At 42.4% G+C, this 19009-nt stretch overlaps 1 protein-coding gene across 3 annotated transcripts in view; it reads right to left on the minus strand.

The window, feature by feature from the left end:
* Positions 1–19009, minus strand: part of LOC116505685 (erbin-like) — a 92470-nt gene that overhangs the window by 47905 nt on the left and 25556 nt on the right. For 2 of the 3 annotated variants that reach the window (XM_032213033.1, XM_032213035.1), the window contains exons 2-4: positions 14892–14948; positions 11845–12042; positions 968–1085 (exon numbers count right to left, since the gene is read on the minus strand). In XM_032213033.1, the coding sequence (XP_032068924.1) occupies positions 968–1085; positions 11845–12033 (307 nt within the window). In that variant the 5' untranslated portion in view covers positions 12034–12042; positions 14892–14948. Of the gene's footprint in view, positions 1–967; positions 1086–11844; positions 12069–14891; positions 14949–19009 lie in introns of all 3 variants that reach the window. The other variant, XM_032213034.1, reaches the window with a different exon arrangement.

Here is a 19009-nt window from a genome sequence, read left to right on the forward strand (position 1 = left end):
AATTATTAAATAAAAAGTATTTAGAGACAAAAGAGAATACATAATACCTGCCCAATTAAGAATAAACATAGAATGCTAGCCAACTGCCAGGGGGAAAGAAATTAAAATGGAACAGTGATGCTTAAATTCTAAACAAAAAATATCACAAATTGAGGTAATTGTTGCAAGTCACAATTCTAGCAGTGTATTTCTTCTAACCAATGTAATTTATTTAAGCAATAATTAATGTCAATTTGGGCTTGCAACTTAGGTGTGTATTACTTATAAAACAGAATTCGTTCTACACCTACATGTTCCCCTTCTTATTGCATGTCTGAATAAAGGCAGTAGGAGTCAAACTGGATTTGATACTGTTTTTGTTCAGTTAAGTGGAAGTACTTAAGCAATTTTTACTGATCTTGCAAAGCTAAACATGGACAGACCTGGTTGGTACTTGAATGGCAGATCACCAGGAAACCATAAAGGTGTCATAAATTTATCACTGAAGATGACAATGTCATATCAAGAAAAATAAATAGATTTGTCCATAGAATGGTAATTTGCCACAATGGTATAATGACTAACACACTGTAACAAACAAATAAAATGGGTTTGTTACAGTATGTTATGCAATAACAAACAGAAAAATGTTTCTTGTGCAAGCAGGTAAGAGTTTTCCAGTTATTGTGATTTAAAATATATACATCTTCCATAACTGCAATCTCCAATTTAGTCTGCTTGCATAGGAAACCATTATACAGGTTACTTTCTTTTAACTTCAGTTTTGCCATGCCAAAGCACATTCCTTTCTAAAAGAAAGATGAAAAGTGTTTTTGGTGAAATTAATTGATTCAATAAAAAATATGTGATGTACTATCACACTTTTGGACCTTTGCACCCAAAGTTATTCCCCTAGATTCAGAAACCTAAATGTCTATTTTTATAATCTTGTTCCTTAGTGTTCATGATAATATTAGGAAAAACTCACCATTTTTGCTGACATCCAGTTCCCTGAGGTTAATTAGATTTGCTATGGATGCAGGCAATGTTGTTAAATCATTGTCCGGCAAACTCAACTTGTATAGAGACTGACAGTTAAAAAGTTGCTATTGAGACAAAAAATAAATAAGCAAAACTGTTAATGAGGCGCAAAACTTCAAAATTATCTGTAAAAACATTGTGTTGAACAATATTGTGAAAATAATAATCCATAATTTAATATTGTAACACTTCAATAAGTAACACTTATAGCTAATATTATAACTTATAATGATTGGCGCATTTATTTTTATCAGGCGAACACGAGGCACATATGATTTTATTCATGCTGGTAAGATTAGACTAGTTTGTATTTATAAAAATGGAAGAATGACAAACGTGATTTGCACCAGCAGCAGCCAGCTTTTGGAGATTCCTTGGTGTTGTCCAATATAAATTCTATAAATAATCACACAATTGGAGACTGTCCCTAATAACCTGTAAGAATGGTATAGTCAAGGTCGAACATCAGCACTTCCCCTCCCCTGACCCTTTTCCAACCTATCTGGTCTGACAAAAGTTTGAAAAATCAATGCAAGTTTCCCAACCTTCATAAAATACAGATTTATGTAACAACTGAAATTAGTCATTATATAACTTCCCTGCCAGCATGACGTATTACCGAAAAATCTGGGAGATGAAGTTAATACAGCTGGATGACAGTCATGTTGGGGAACGATGAACTAATAAAACAGTATTGAATCTATGGCTTGAAAGGACAAGTTTTCAACTGGTGCCTAAACAATAGTATAATAAGTAGATGCTTCCTCAAACTTCAGGGGAAAAGCATTTCAGGGTGTAGAACTTTCACTGAGAAGATCAGACCGGGAATAGCCATCAGATGACATTCAGCATTTCTCAGTAAAGGTTGCAAGTCCTTCCTGAGGTTAATAATCTGGCAGATCTCCTACAGGTTTAGTTTGTTTAGCAACTATCTCATAGAATAACTATTTGTAGTTACAACAGTGATGAAAAAGTAACTTTCCACCTAATCCTTGTGTTTATGACCTTCACAAGCCTATAAAGCAAAGGAAAGTTGAAGTAAGATGTTAGGCAAAGCCACAGTTTCATTCAGTATCTGCTTTGTTTAACAACCAAGTTGCCAGTTGCAATTGAGGTCACTATATTTGAGGACTAGTCTCAAATAACATAAAAATCATAAAGGTAGCTTGGTAGTAAATGGCAGTTACTTCTAAATAAATACAACCCCTTATGGAACAAAATCAGCTCCACAATTCCCAAAGCAGGAGCCACACACCCACCAGTCTCAATATTATTAGGATTAAGTCTTTGTTTCTCCTGATCATTACGGCACACGGCGCTGCACCAATAGCAATAGCAATAGCAGTTAGACTTATATACCGCTTCATAGGGTTTTCAGCCCTCTCTAAGTGGTTTACAGAGTCAGCATATTGCCCCCAACAATCCGTGTCCTCATTTTACCCACCTCAGAAGGATGGAAGGCTGAGTCAACCACCTCTCCTAATTTGAATGATACAGAGAAATCAAGTCAAGGGTGATATTTAGTTACCCAAATTTTGATGACTCTTAATGGCTTTACAAATACTTTAAATAATATGGGGGAGAGTGCCGTCAGGCACCCCATAGCATTGGGCAGTGATGGCGAACCCTTTTCACCTCAGGTGCCAAAAGCACGCTATTGCACATGTGCGCATGCCCACCCCTATAATTTAATGTCCCCCCACACCGTTCCCCTGCGCATGCGCGTGTGACCCCAACTTCTGCCCCATGTCAGTTTCCAAAGGGTTAATGAAAACAGCCAAATACAGAAACGGTTTGAAGTGCAGTTTGTATTCTTCCTTTGGCACGAACTGACCAATAAAGAACTAAGGTAATGAATAAATTGTCAGAGCTTCCACCCGGTGTTCCCCATCACATTTTATAGTTACTTAGTAATTAGGATCACCTGCACCACATGCATGCGCACACCCATCCCCTCATAACCCAAAATAAAAACCACCTGGCAATTAATCGTGGATTATTGTCAGTCAGCTATCACTACTTTGTAGATTTATTCAGCTGTTTGTGTAGGACTGAAACCTGGTGAGTCCTGGCAGCTGGCCCGGGTTTCTCCCCTGAATGGCAACTCCAGGCCTCTGGGCTGGCCGGAGCTGACAACCTGTGCATGCACGCATGGCTTTTTTGGAGCCTAGGAAGGGTGAAAACTAGCCCTCCCGCTCCCACTTGGAGACCCTTCGGAGGCTGCAAACAGCCCATTTTTCAACTTCCAGTGGGCCCGGTAGATCCATTTTTCAGCGTCCCCAGGCTCCAGAGGTTTTCTAGAAGCCTGGGGAGGGCGAAAAATGGCCCAACATGCAAACCAGAAGTTTGGGAATGGACTTCTGGGTTGCCCGTTGGGCCGTTTTTCTCCCTCCGGAAGCTTCAGGAGGCTTCCCTGAAGCCTATGGAGGACGAAAAACAGCCCAACACGCAAACCGGAAGTCCATTCCCAAACTTCCAGTTTGCACATTGGGTTGTTTTTTGCCCTCCGGATGAAAAATTGTCAAAAATCAAGGCTGAAAATCAGCTGGCCAGTGCGCATGTACGCTGGAGCTGATAGGGCAATGCCTCGCTTGCCCTTGGAAATGGCTCACGCGTGCCATAGGTTTACCATCATAGGCATAGGGTGTAAAAGTACACTTGCCTAGTATTACTCTCCAAAACTCTCCTTGCAACTAGAGAGAGTATCATTGTAATATAGTGTCCCCCAGTTACCAACTCACAGAGGCATCCCAGGAAAGTACTGTATCAGCAATACCAAAAGCTGTTGAGAAATCCAACATAATAAATAAACTCACATTCTCTTTACATCAATTCCCATAACAGACCATCCATCTCATCTAGCTACACTTAAGAACCAGCTTATTTGACAAACAGCCAATATTTCTGCCTAGTAAGTATGTGCTGGCAGATTTGGCATGCTCCAGGTTCCTTTAAACAGTACTATCGATGGGGATTCCAGAAATGTGCCTTCTTTGTCATGACAATCCAAAAGTTTTTAAAAACATGATTATTTTCCCAGGCCTTGGGTTAAAATGCATGGAGCCCTTTACTGGCTGTATTTTTGTCTATGTTTTTGTGTAGACTAGTAACCGGATTCCATTTTGTTTTGTATTGTATTTTTATGGTTTATTATATTGTGAGCTGTCTGGAGTCAGCACCTAAATTGAGTTTAATAAATAAGTAAATAAATCTATCCATAGCTGACTTTATCCCAAAACCAGGGCTGAACCAAGATCAAAGGGAACAAAATAAATCTGCAAAAATGTAAAGACTCTAAAATACCCACAATAGAAGAAAGTTTATAAAGATAACGGCAAAATTAACTTCCTTTGATTAGAGAAACAACTACCTACTTGTGAATTTTGTGAACCTTGTGAAAATTATGATGCAACCTTAGAGAGAGAAGGTAAAATCTAAATGCATTTATGACTACTGTCGAGAAGACTGGAAGTTGCTTTATAATCCTTTCTTTTCTACTTCTATTTCTTTTTCTTAATTTCTTTCTTATTTTCTATTTCTTTTCTAATAGCTGCACTGTTTTATTTTCATAAAAATGTGTTCAATAAGCTTTAATTTAAAAGTAATAATCAGTATCCTCTAAGAAATGCAAAACTATTACATGCTCAGGTACTTTGAGACAATCCAGGCAATGTTTCCTGAGGAGCAGAAAGACAAATGGCCTTCCGTGCGGTCTGATGGCACTACTCTCTCATGCAAAATTCGTTTACCACTCCCTGCATCCACCCACTCAATCCCTCAGCCAGCTCAAACGAGGCCACATCACCAGAGATCAGAGTGTGTGTTGTCAGGCAGGCAGGTACAGGTTTCTTGTCCATGTTCTTGGCTTCATAAACTGAAATATGGTGTATCCCATAAAACAGAATATGATAACCTGTTTTCCCATTCTGTAGGCCAACAAGTGCCTTATCAAGAAAAGGTAATCATTAATGGCACAGAACCTGTATTTCTGAAAAAGGGAAACTTGGAAGGAGAAAGTATAAACCTGTGTACATGTAAAAGCATACAGTTGGACAGCTTAATCAAAGTTGGTAGGCTTTCTCATGTCTACAAGATCCCCTTTTCAAGAGAAAAATAGATAAATCCTAACCTTAAATTTTATCTGGAAAAATGCTATATATTAAATTGAGAAGTGATAATCACTTAAGAAGTAAAAATAAGGCTAGGATCATAAAGTCAATTTATATAAAATATTCAATCACATATTCCTGATTATAGTGCACATTTCAAAATGTAATTTCCGTACAATTTGCCATCTCTGGAAGGTTTGTGGCAGATAAAAACATCTTCCTAAAGTACATTTTTAAATAGTTATTCTGTGATTTTAGATCTCCAGAAATATGGATATACACATCTAGAGTCCTAACAAAAAAGCAATTTGGGATGAAGAAGGTCAGATATGGACAGGAGTATCGAAAATCTATATCATATTTAGAGCACTCATATTTAGTAGATAGTAATATCTACTATCGTTCTGTAGTCTGAGGCTTTATTTGCTGGGATGGTGCAAAGGGAAAAGGTGTAGCAGTCAGCTGCTCATTGTGAAACATCTGTTTCAGGTGCTTATCTAATAGTTTTTAATTTGTTTAGCTTTTGGATCTTGAGGATGCAGACAGAATGTCTGAGTGATAGAAGTTGTTTTTCAACATTACATTTTTTGCTGATTCAGCCAGTGAAAAATGTTTATTTGCGTGTGATATTGTAATATCACTGTGATCCAAATGGTACTGATTATATGGATCTGTTTTATTCAGATTTTTGCCTTGAATGTTGTACAAAGGTTACCATGGTCATCTTGGTAAACTATCTAATTCTTTTACTTTTTAACGTTATCAACCAAAATTACTTACAGCAGTAGAGCCAAACAAACCACCTAAAAAGAGTGTTTCACAAAAGCTGCCAGTTTGAGTGAAGAATCTTTTGTGAAAACATGAAAATGACCGTTGGCTTACCTGAATGGTCGTTCTCTAGGCACTGCGGGAGTGTCCAAGCATGGGTTAACTTCTGCCTGCTGCCCAAGGACTGAGTTCAAAGTTTGTGTAGCCATGCCTCCCGCTGCCTTTAAAAAACGAAGGTATAAGACCTAGAAGAATGCTGTAAGGAGTAAGGTCCATGCCATGAAGGTGATAATTCATGCACTCATAGGTGACCCCAGGGCGGGGTTGGACACTCCCGCAGCGCCTAGAGAATGACCATTCAGGTAAGCCAACGGTCATTCTCCTAGCCGCTGCTTGGAGTGTCCAAGCATGGGATATACCCAAGCTATGTAGCCCCAGGGTGGGAAGAAGGAATGTCCTGGTTAGCAGGAGCCACGAGGACTCGCTGTAAAACTCTCCTTCCAAATGAAGTCTCTGCAGAGGCAAAGGAATCCAGTCTGTAATTCCAAATGAACGGTGACATCGAGGACCAGGTAACTGCCCTGCAGATCTCTTCAAAGGCGCTTGAGTGGCCCAGGCGGCCATAGTCGCGGCGCTCCTCATGGAGTGTGCTATTATATGAGGAGGAACAGGTCTGGATTGTTGCTCGTAAGCCAGCTTGATGCAAGCACGCAGCCAGCATCCTATGGTAGAAGATGATACCTTCCTACCCATGGAGGTGGGCTGGAATGATATGAAGAACGATTCTGACTTGTGAAATGAAGCTGTCCTCTTTTTGTATACCTGCACAGCACGGCGCACATCCAATTTGTGCCAAACGTGCTCCCTGGGATGACTGGAGTGTGGGCAGAAATCGGGGAGGATGACCTCCTGCATTCTGTGGAATAAGCTGTTAATTTTTGGTAAAAATGCTGGATCCAATCACAGAATTACTCTGTCCGAATGTATAATACAAAGGTCCTCCCTAATGGAGAGCACAGCTAGCTCCGAAATTCTGCTCGCTGAAGTGATGGCTACAAGAAAGGCGGTTTTGAACGACAAATGTCGTAGGCTAACAGAGCAAATTGGTTTGAATTGCGCCGATGTTAAGGCCTGCAATATAACCGATAAGTCCCAAGTTGGGTAACAGTGTACTGTCTGAGGGCGTAGGTTGGTAGCCCCCTTTAGGAAACTGCTAACCTGTGGGTGTATGGTGAGTGGTTGAGAATCATCTCTGGGCAAGATGGTGGCTAGGGCTGCCGTCTGTTTCGAAGGGTGTTGGGGGCGAGGCCTTTGTCCAACTCCTCCTGGAGGAAGTCCAGAATTTGTGGACTTGTTGCTGCTGTGGCATCGATGTGATGAGACTGACACCAAGAGGAGACAATAGCCCAAGTTGTGTCATAGATCCGCACGGTAGAAGGTCGCCTGGATGCCTAGATGGTATGGATGACCTTGTCAGAGAAGTTGTCCCGCCTCAGGAGGTCCCCCTCAAGTGCCAAACTGAAGCCATTGAGGGTCTGGGTGTGGGATGGCCCCTTGGCTGAGGGAGATTTGCTCCTGAGATATGTGCCACTGCTTGGTCACTGACAGGCTGCGTCACGTGCGGCTGAAGGTGGGTGCCCCAACCATACAAGCTGGCATCTGTTGTTATGACCAGGCGCTCTGGTTCCTTGAGGGACCCCTTCTTCAGCGCCGCTATCTGCCACCATCTGAGCGACCAGAGTACCCATGGAAGAATGCTCACCACTCTTTTGGAATTGCTGGCCTTGAATCGGAAGCAGGAACCACTGAAGCCTGTGCATGCAGTCGTGCCCAGGGAACCACTGTGATGCATGAGATCGTGTGGCTTTTCTCCAAATTTACGGAAAAACTGTTGTTCGAACGTGCGGATGGTGACGCTGAGATCCCGACATGCCTGTTCCCTGGATGTCATCCAGATAACAAATGAGTCTCACTGGATGAGACCGAAGACATGCAGCGACAATAGCCAGAAGCTTGGTAAATGTCCTGGGGGCCGATGAGAGGCCGAAGGGTAGAGCCTTGTTCTGGAAATGCTGGCCTGCAAATTGGAACCTCAGAAACTTGTGATGCGCTGGATGAAGAGGAACGTGCAGGTACGCCTCCTTCAGGTCGATTGACGTCAGGAAGTCGCCCTGCCTGATTCAACCCAAGATGGTCTGGAGCGATTGCATCTTGGAGCGCTTGTATGCTAGATGGATGTTGAGTTTCTTGAAGTCCAGTATGGCTCTCACCCCTCCCGAGGCCTTGGGAACGAGGAAGAGGATCCAGTAAAATCCTTTGCCCTCCTGGCCCTGTGGTACCTTTTCGATGGCCGCTATGTCCAGCAAATGCCTGATCTCTGCCAGCATCAGTTGTCGTTTGTGGGCAGATTTCGGACAGGGGACAGCAGATGAATGTCCGCGGTAATGAGAGAAAGTCCAGGGTAAGTACGTGACGGATCATGTTCAAGACCCAACTGTCCGTCGTTGTCACCTCCCTCTGATTGGCGTAGAGTTGCAGGCGACCGCCTATGGAAAGGGACCGGTGATGGTCACTTGGTTCTTCTAAAGGAGCGGTTGGAGAACCCCCCCTCTAAAGGACCTGCGGGTACCCTGCTGCTTCTTTTTGTCCCTAAACGAAGCCCTGTCATGGGAGTGGTCCTGCGTTTGGGAGTAAGGTCTGGTAAAATCCCTGGAAGTGGAAGGGGAGTCTGCAGTCCGAAAGGGCTGCCTACAAAAAAGGAATGGCCTTTGCGGTCTGATTTTTTTGTAATCGCTGGCAAGACTTTGCGTTTGTCCTTGGACTCAATTAAGAGAGTCGGAGCAAAGTCATATTAGAGGTCAGGGCCCTAGAGGAGAATTTGGTAGCGTCAAGGGAGGCTGAATATTCGACCACTGCAATAATTTTGTTGATGTCCTGGTGTGATCTAGTGTCGCCAGCTGGAAGGTTGGCTAGCAGCTTACGAAGCCAAAACAGGGCTGCCCTACTGAAGTATGAGGAGGAGGAGGTGGCCTTCATGGCCCACGCAGTGGCCAGGTGAGTTTTATGACAGGCCTTCTCCGCCCTTTTGTCCTCTGCCTTGAGTCCCTCCAGCAGATCAGCTGGAAGGACCGAATTCGAGGTTAGGGCCACTATGGGGTCATCTACCTGCGGAAGCTTCAGAAGGTCCTCAATGCCACTTTCCATCAAATAGAGTTTTTTATCTACCCCACTGGGATTAGCCATAGACCCAGGCTGGGCCCATTGGCACTGGATAACATCCAGAAAGAGCTGGGGGGCTGGAACCAGAGCCTGAGGGGGGTGCTCTCCTTGAACAGTCGAGCACCTGGATCTGAGGAACCAACAGTTTCCTTATTACCCTGCTCTGTGGCATTGTTCCTATCGGATTGAGCAGGGAGTGGCATCTGGACAGATGAAGCTTTCGCCTTAGTGAGGATGGCCCTAAACATGGAATGCTTGAATAACCCCGAAAAGGCGGGAGTGTCAGGAGCCGGATTCTTGTCCTCAGATAGGTCTGGGGCGTCTTGAACACCCTCTTCATCCTCAGACGCCTCGCTGACGGCTGAGGAAACGGGAGGAAAGGCCCTTTTAGGTTGGTCCTGAGAGGCAGTTGGCTCTGGCCTGGCTATTGGGAGGCAATGTGAGGCCTAGTTGCTGGATGCCACCTGCAATGCCCTGAGAAATCGCACATGCGACCACCTCCTGCATTGCTGGGGATAACTCAGTGTCTGGATCCTGAGAGGGACGTGTGACCCCAGTTCTAGGCTCCAGAGGACGGAGTTCCTCCTCCAACAGAGAACAGGCCATGTAATCTTCCTCCAGAGAGGAAGCAAGGGACCTGGGAGATGCCCTAAAAGGACTGGGCGAAAAACCAAAATCCCCTTCTTCTGCCCAGTGATGGTGATCTATCCTGCTGGTTGGTAATTGCGGAAGGAGCTGCAGCACCTCAGCTGGTGGTGGCTCCCTGGCTTGGGCAGTTTGCTCCTGGGCAGATTGTGCCCTTTGAAACTGCCTTTCCAATACCTTTTGTTGCCTCTCATCCAATCTTTCTTCTGCTTTGAAGCCTTCTTGTTTTGGGGCTGCTTCCCTTTTGCACAGCGACTTGCACTGTCCCCCTTGGCAGCAGGATTAAGTCTGTTGTGTTTGTTGGTGGAAGGACCTGTCTGATCACTGACTTCAGCCACACTATTGCTGGCCATGGTCCACTCCAAGCTGTAACACAGGCAAGTTGAATAATTAAGCCTTGGAAGTGCCGAGGATAGAAATGATGAGCCCCTTATGCAGTCACAGTTCTGAGGGAAGGGCCAGACAGGGAGCAAAATTGGTGCAAGATTTTGGTGCCAAATTGGAAAGTCCCAGAGCACCCACAGATCCGCGCTATAATAAAATAGGGAATGGCCAGAGCAAAGCCAAACTCCCTGTGGCTGCCTTCAATAGTCTTCCTGGGGAGGGGGGAACCTGCCTGGAGCCCCAGAACGAGATTCCGATGTTAAACGCCCTCCCAGCGGCGATCTGCTTTGGAAACCAGGCTGCGGTGTTTTAAATGGCTGGGAAATAAAGCATGCCACTTTTTTCCTTTCAAAATGGCCACCACGAGCTTTGGAGCAGCACCGGGGAGCTGTCGGCAATCCGGATAGCTCAGTAGAGCCTCCGGGGCTAGAAACAGTCCTCCGACAGTGTCTGGGGGCTCCCTAACCTTCCTACCTGCTCTCTGAGCTTGCCAGCAGCCACTGACGAGCCTCCCGGTGGTGCCTCGACCGCGGTGGTCACGGAAGGCAGCCTCGCTCCAAGCTGCCTGTTCTGCGCGTCAGGAAGGCTGTATGAGAAAGTTTTCACTTGTAGGAAAAAATAATAAAACCCTAATGCTTCCTAAACTATCCACTGACAAGAAAAATAAAAAATTAGGCTACACTAGACTGTTTGGAGAGTCCAACTTGTTGTCCAAGAACTGGATCTCCCCAACTGCATCCTTTTAGGGTGACTGAGTTTTTTAAACTGGGCCTCTAAAGGGAGCAGGAGGCGTGGCTACACAAACTTTTAACTCAGTCCTTGGGCAGCAAGCTGAAGTTAACCCATGCTTGGACACTCCAAGCAGCGGCTAGGAGAAATGTTGGAACGCCCGCTTGGCTGCCTCAAAAGGCTATTCCTGGGTATGTTTGTGCATGTATGCAATGCTTCACTTTACTGATCAAAGCCGTGAAAATATTATGCAGAAAATGAACAACAGTCTTCAGAGACGCTATGCATGCCTATCAGCATATAATCTGCTTTAATGTTTTAACGATGGTACTTTCTTCACATTAACAAGTGTTCCCTCCTAAGGCAGAGTTGAGATCAATAAGTTACAAAGGTTATGTTCTATTCTACTGTGCTGTGTTTGAAAAATAGAACACTATTCAATAAAACCACTTAATTTGACCTTTATTATTTAGCATCTACAGGAAGTCACTGGAAAGGATTTATCTGAAGCTCTGGAGAGCAACAGTAATTCCACTGCTTCACCTAGGAATGTACAAAACATATTGCTTGGATTCTAAATTTACCAACAATCCATGTTTAAGGAAGTCATTTAGTATTATTTTTAAAACTGATTCTTCTGAAAATGGAAACACTCTATTAGCCTAGAATACTATAAATTATTTTCTTCTCCACAAAATCTATTTTGCCGGCCACTAACAAATGCTAGAACAATAATCAATAAGCAAGCAACTATGGTTGATTTCAACAAAGGTGACATGCATGTACAGAACCTTATATAAATATTGATATGTCAACCTTGATTTGTCATATTAATATTTCTGTCCTGACATACAAACATTATACAACTACTAGAAAATGTACTCTACCTAGCTTTGTACACAAAGCATTTGTGTGAGGATTCACTGTTATTCACTTACATAAAGAAATGCCATATGAGAATGCAACATACCTTTGGAAGTTCTTCAATTTGATTAGCATCTAAATAGAGTTCTTCCAATGTCTTTTCAAAAGTAAAGATTTCCTTAGGAACCTGCTCCAGGCTGCAGTGCGAATAATCAAGTACAGTCACAGTTTCTTCTTCTCCACGCAAGCAACGGCATGGGACAAATCGCACAAACAAGTTCCGTTTTGTTGTCATTTTCAGGCACTATTGTGAGACAACAAAGTAGTACTCTAAAAATAGTAACAAGCCCAGGAAGTTGAATAAATATTGCCACATATTTACAGATATGAGTTATTTTTAAATAAAAGACACTAAGTACTTAGTTCATAGCACTTACAAAGTTTTTAATGTTATGTTCATGCATCTTCTTGAATAGAATTATCTCTAAACATAAGTATTAGCCTCTTTATAGTAATGAATCCTCCCAAAAAGATGTGAAAGCCAGCTATGTAACCATCTTTTTTAACTTGAACATAAAACTAAAAATTTATAGAAGATGAATTCATCAAATTTGCAGATGACACCAAGTTGGGGAAAATAGCCAACACTTTGGGAAGATGAACAGAAGAGAATAGTTGTAGCTCATGGTTGAACTGCGGGGTCCTTAGTGCTTTCTGTCTTGATTGGTTTGCTGGAAATGTTTCATTGTGAAACTAGGCTACATCATCAGTGCTAGTAAAAAGTGGGGTTTGCTCTCATTTTATATATTAGTCGTTTCTCGTTTAGTGTTGAGGCAAGTGGTCTTGGTGGTTCCTTGATTGGTCTATTTATAAACCAACAATCAAGAAGCAAACAATACCCAAATCAAATAACCATCAATTCAGACAAACAAGGTAACAGTAAACAACACCCTCATAGGGAACCACCAAGACCATTCTCACCAAAGTCTGCAAGAAAACAAGCAAACTCAGAGAACACCAAGAACCTCACTTTGGAAGACAGATTCTAGATTCAGAAGGATCTTGACAAACGTGAGCTCTATCCAATAAGATGCAGTTCAAAGATGAGAAAAATAAGGTCCTGCCCTTAGACAGGAACAACCAAATGCATAGGTAGAGAAAAGGAGTTACCCGACTCAAGTGTAGTAACTGTGAGGGAACTTGATATTCTAGTGCAGTGGTCCCCAACCCCCGGTCCGCGGACCGGTGCCGGGCCGTGGAGTACCTGGCACCGGGCCGCGCAGCGGCCGGGGGCCATGATCGCTGCAGCGGCCGGGGGCCATGATCGCTGCAGCGGCCGGGGGCCATGATCGCTGCAGCGGCCGGGGGCCATGATCGCTGCGCAAAGGCTCTTGGGCCGTGCGCAAAAGCTCCTGGGCCGTCGCAAAGGCTCCAGGGAAGAGAGCCCCGCGCTGGTACGCACGTGATATATAAACAATCAATGTGTCGTCGCGAACAACGCCCCCCCACCCCTGCGCGCGCTCAGCAGGCCACGGTAAAATTATCAAAGGCTGACTGGTCCGCGGCGATAAAAAGGTTGGGGACCACTGTTCTAGTGTACTATCATCTAATGCAGTGTTTTTCAACCTTTTTTGTGCAAAGGCACACTTTTTTCATGAAAAAAATCACGAGGCACACCACCATTAGAAAATGTTAAAAAAATTTAACTCTGTGCCTATATTGACTATATATAAAGTAATTTTCCCACGGCACACCTTACACTATGTCACGGCACACTAGTGTGCCACGGCACAGTGGTTGAAAAACACTGATCTAATACAACCAGCAGTGTTCTGCAGCAGTCAAAAAAGCATGTGAAGCCCTAGGCTGCATCAACAGAGGGATAGTGTCTAGTACAGGGATCCCCAACCCTTGTGGCCCATTGTGAAAGCCGTGCACATGTGTGCATACAAAACCATCTCCTCTCGCCGCCACCACTTCCGCCCGTCTGTGTCAGACATTTTGGGGTCAAGATCATGAGAAGTGATAGTATCACACACTACATTAGTGAGCCACACTTGTAATACTGCAACCAGTACTAGTCACCAACAAACAAAACATTACTGAGAGACTAAAAAGAGTGCAGAGAAAAGCAACAAAGATGACAAAAGTTATGGAGGATAACTCATAAGATAAATAGGTTAAGGGAACTAGGAATGTCTAATATAATGAAAAGAAGGGTATTGCATGTGACATAACTGTCTTTGAGCATTTGAAGGCTATCACAGAGAAGAGGGAGTCAGCTTGTTTTCCAAAACATCTGAGGGCAGGATAAGAATCAATGGGCAGACTTGTTGAAGACAGATCCAATTGGAAACTAAGGAGAAATTTCCTGACGATAAGAACAATTGATCAATGGAACAACTTGCCTCTCAGAGTTCTGGGTGCTCCATTGCTGGAGGTCTTCAAAAAATATTTGGCAGTCATTTATTCAGGATACAATAAGGTCTCCTGCATTGCATTGGGGGGGGGGGGGATTTGAACTTGAAGACCTCCAAGATCCTTCCAGCCCTATGATAATTATGGCTTCATTATCTTGTCATTTTGTTTTAAAATAGAATTTAGTGGCAATTTATTATAGCTGTCATAGTCTTCACTCTAACCATTCTTGTATATATACCATCATAGCAGAAAATTATGTCATGCCAATATCTGTGGACATCTGATAACCAGTTAAGAGTGTAGGGGAGCAATGTAGAATAAACATTTTAATTTGGTCAAAACATCTCCTAGAAATGTCAGACAAGGAAATGTATAGCATTATCTGAAAACTAAGCTCTAGCATTCATGGATTTGATTCCTTGCCTTCTCTCACTTCTCCCTTCCCCCATTCTTTGCTATGTATGTTTATTTATGATGCCAAGGATATTATGGCTAGAGAAAACAGAGACAGTATAACTAAGACTTTAACATTTTAAGAACAAAAATTGTTTAAAATTTCAAATTATGCACTTAAAATTGAATAGCTAAATCAAGTAAATTGTTCTTTCATTTCCTGATTATTCTCTAATATTTTATTAATATTTCTAACTGCTATATTTATTTCAATAAAAAGCCCAGCTAAAATATTATTTGTTAAATAATTAAATGGGATGTCCATGCAGTCATGCTTACCACTGGATTGTGATTTTCTCCCTGTTGCTTCTTCCCTGAGCTTTCAAAACCAACATTCTGTGAAAAGGGAAACAATAACTTTGGTTAAAACTATAACTATATACAATATTCTACAACCTTCTGTTTATTTTTTGCTAATACTTCCCCTTTTAAAAATCTTCACCAAAATAAGCTATAGATCAAACACCAAAGTGCAGTAACAATTTTAAAAGATATTAGGATATGTACAATAGAAGAAAATATATATATAAAAAACCAAAACAGTCATTTGCTACCAAGTGAAGGTGTTTCACAAAAAGGGAGCTATGGAACCAAAGTTCAATTCCTTTGTTCAGGAATATTGCATCTGTATTCCAAAAATGGCTTCATATTCGGGTAGGTTTGTACTACATAAGGCAACTCAATCAAATCTTTTATGTGAAACAGCCAGTGTTTCTTAGGGCAGACATGTCAAGTTATGCCAATAAACAATAGTGCCCAACTTCAAGGCTAAAAAGCAAATATCAATATTGAGAAAACAATGGAAGGCTAAGAGAAGGAAGAGACAGAATTGAACTATGATTAATATACAAATGCATCTTGGATGTCTGCTTGCCATTACCCATTTTAGGGCTTCTTCCTAGTATGCAGTAGCTAGCCACTTTCTGTTAAGGAGAGAACCTGCATGTTACTCAACCTCTACTAAGCCAAATGCTAAATAAAAGCTTGTCAGTAAGTCTAACAACTTAGAATGTTACAGCCCACTACAAAGGCTTTACACCGATTCCAAAAACTGACTAGAAACTAGCGGAACTGAGTTCTGTTCAAAAACATCCCATTGCAATTAGCAGTCCTGCTCCCCTATTTGAGACCAACTCAAGGCAGCCCAAAATAGAATGTATTATGATTATCTCCTATGCCACTGAATATGCAACCACAGGGAAGGATTATTCCCAGACTTTAAACCAATTGTCATCTATATGCTAATGACAGGATTCCTCTCAATTCTATATTTCTCCATTGTTATAAGTTTAGGATTGAGTATTTCCAAGGCCTCTGAATAATTTCAGGAAGTAAAGGAATGTACTGTATTTTTCGGACTATAAGATGCTCCGAAGTAGAAGCTTAGCTTTTGGGGAGGAAAACAAGAAAAAAAATCTGCCTTTGCCTCCCAGCAATTTGCCTCCTTGCAGCAAACAACAAACAGCCTGGTCAGCTTCAACACAACCTGATTTACCATGAGCAGCTGATTGGCGGCTGGATTGGCCTCCCGTATCAGCCTCCCAGAATACTGCCTATCAGTTGTTCCAGGTTGTGGGGATCACTGTCGCTCATAGATGCTGCCACCTATCACCGCCTCCACATGCTCTATTTTCGGCGTCCACACATCCCATTTTCTGCTGGTCCCAGGTGGCAGGGATCACTGCCGCCTATCCCCGCTACCTGGAACAGGCAGAAAATGGAACACACGGAGGCCAAAAATAGGGCGCACAGAAGTGGTGATAAGTGGCAGCGGCGGCAATGGAGAGCAGTGATCCCCGCAACCTGGAACAGCTGATAGGTGGGATTCTGGGAGGCCAATCCAATTGCTAATCAGCTGCTCATGTAAAATCAGGCTGTGCTGAAGCTGACCAGGTTGCTGCAAGGAGGCAAATTGCTGGGAGGCAGAGGCCAAAGGATGGGGGCCAGCGGGTGGGAAGGGCTTTGGCAACATTCGCTCTATAATAAGCACAGACATTTCAAACCACTTGGGGGGGGAGTGTGTCTTATAGTCTGAAAAATACAGTATATGCAGTAACAAATGCAAACAAAACCACGTTCCAAGAGACAGCCATGCTTTCAGAATTTGCATCATGATAACCACCTGATGCAGCCCTCTGGTCACCATCAAGTCTAAAGACTACTAACTATGGCAGCAATAAAACTGCCATAAAAACAATTATGCCTGGCTGCATAGTGTCTCAACTTACTACCAAAATACCAGTCCCAATTGTGGTCCTACGTCAAGCGCTACCTGTAATGCTTAACCCAAACATAAAAGGCTATAGTAATAGTGCCAGCTGTTGATAGAATTCTTCTTGTCAAAAATTTATATTTTGTACCTAAGACAATGTGTATCTATGTATAAAATGCAAAATGAGAATACCAACCACATGATAGTTTTTAACCCTGAACAGTTACATCATCTGGATTGAATATAAGAAGTGAACAGTAGGGAATGCCATACTGCCCACAATTAATTATTATATCTCCCAAAGATTGGATTCTTTTTCATATATGTAAAAATATTAAAGGCATTCTGCAGTTATTTCAGTACAAGATCTAACCCTAGATTATTTAAATTGTTTTTTTTCTTAGTGATACATTAAATTTTAAGAATAGAGCGAAGATTCCCCTTTCCCAAAATCAGGTCAAGTTACAGTACTTGCTTCCCAGCTTCAAACAGCAGTTCTAGACAAGTATTTCATTAAATAGTTCAATTTGCTGGTACAATTCAGAATCATTAGTTTCATCAATTAGGGCAAACTATCCTGAGGCAGCACAGCATATCCAAACCATGATTTTGCAACTACATTTCTCAGATAAGGTTCTTATGATAGAAAGTGGAGTTGACCTTTAATCAAACAAATTACTTTTCATTCAAGGAAAAAAGTTTTATTATATTGATAACATCTATCCATAAAACATTATTTCAATAGCCTTCTGTCTTATCCACTTAGACTTTTGGAAACTGTAGATTGGCAATAATGCTCTTTGTAGAGATTGATAGCTTTCTCCTTGCAACCCAACTGCAGTACTGCTGTTTAGTGTTGTTTAGTGGCATCATGAACACATTCATCAACACCTTTGTCTAGCTTTATGTTGTGCATCAGTTGCACCCATTCCTAGATCGGGGGCTCTGTTTACGATCATTCATCCCATAGTCAGCTCCATATTGGACTACTGTAATACAAACTATATGGGATTACCCTGAAGAACTTGTGGAAGCTTCAATTGATACAGAAAGCAATATGGTGGTTACATGTGCTTGTAAAACAACACGCATCGTATCTTTGCTCCACAAGCTGCACTGGTTGCCAGTTTGCTTCCATGTCCATTACAAGTTGTGGGTTTAACCTTTTCAGCCCATCAGATTAGATTATCTGAGGGGGCCACCTTTACCCAATTACATCTGCAGTCCCATTCGATCTGGCTTTGAGTCCCATCTGCTAGGGACTTATAGTTGGCAGGTCCCAGAAGGTGGACTTTTTCTACCGTGTATAACCTACCTCCTGAAACACTTTACTTCACAAAGTAAGATTAAGTCTCGTCCCTGTTAACGTTCTGTAAGTCCATTAAACTCTGGTTATGTCATTTGGCTTGGGATCCCAGAAGAAGAGTGATATTCGAAGATAGCTCCTTCATTGTTCTTAATTTATTCTCTCCTGTACCTAGTGCAGTGGTGGGTTCCGGATCCCAGTGCAATTGGTACAGTGCAACGGGGCCAGGAGTCCACCATATGCACATGCGCAGCACCCACACAGTGTGTGCATGTGTACTTACCGCCCATTATGCTCCGTGATGCACCAGCTGCTCGGTGGAGCATCATGCAGGCTCTGTACGCTCCATGTGTGTAAGCCTCAATCGGCTCAAATACAGGTAAGGAAAGCGGCAGGCGGGTGAGCCCTCCAGAGGCACCAGTACACCCGTACCAGGGCGTACCAGTCGTATCCCATCACTGACTTAGTAGTTTGTATTTTAATAAAGACACTCTCATTTTATTAATAATTGTTTTTGTGTTTGTTTTAATTGCCAAACACCACTCAGTCACTTCTTATGAGATGGGTGGCCATATAAACTTCATACATACATAAAAATGCAAGAGAAGCTTTCAGTTCCTTTCATTGGTGGGATCTATACAAACAGCCTGAAAGTTATTCCTGGAGTCCAAACTTTTTGGAAATAAGTTTTGTAACATTTCCCAAATCGGGAAACATCAATAATTTTTGTTGGAGAACCTCTGAAATATCCTTTTAGCTATGATACACTTCCACATGTCGTGTTTTTAAGATGAGACTTTGAAGATGAATAGCCAAAATTTTATTATTTTTTATAAAGCAGGACCTTCTACATTATCATACCAGTGATTGAACACATGA

The sequence above is a fragment of the Thamnophis elegans genome, chromosome 3, assembly GCF_009769535.1.
Source record: "Thamnophis elegans isolate rThaEle1 chromosome 3, rThaEle1.pri, whole genome shotgun sequence".
Classification (NCBI taxonomy): Eukaryota; Metazoa; Chordata; class Lepidosauria; order Squamata; family Colubridae; genus Thamnophis; species Thamnophis elegans.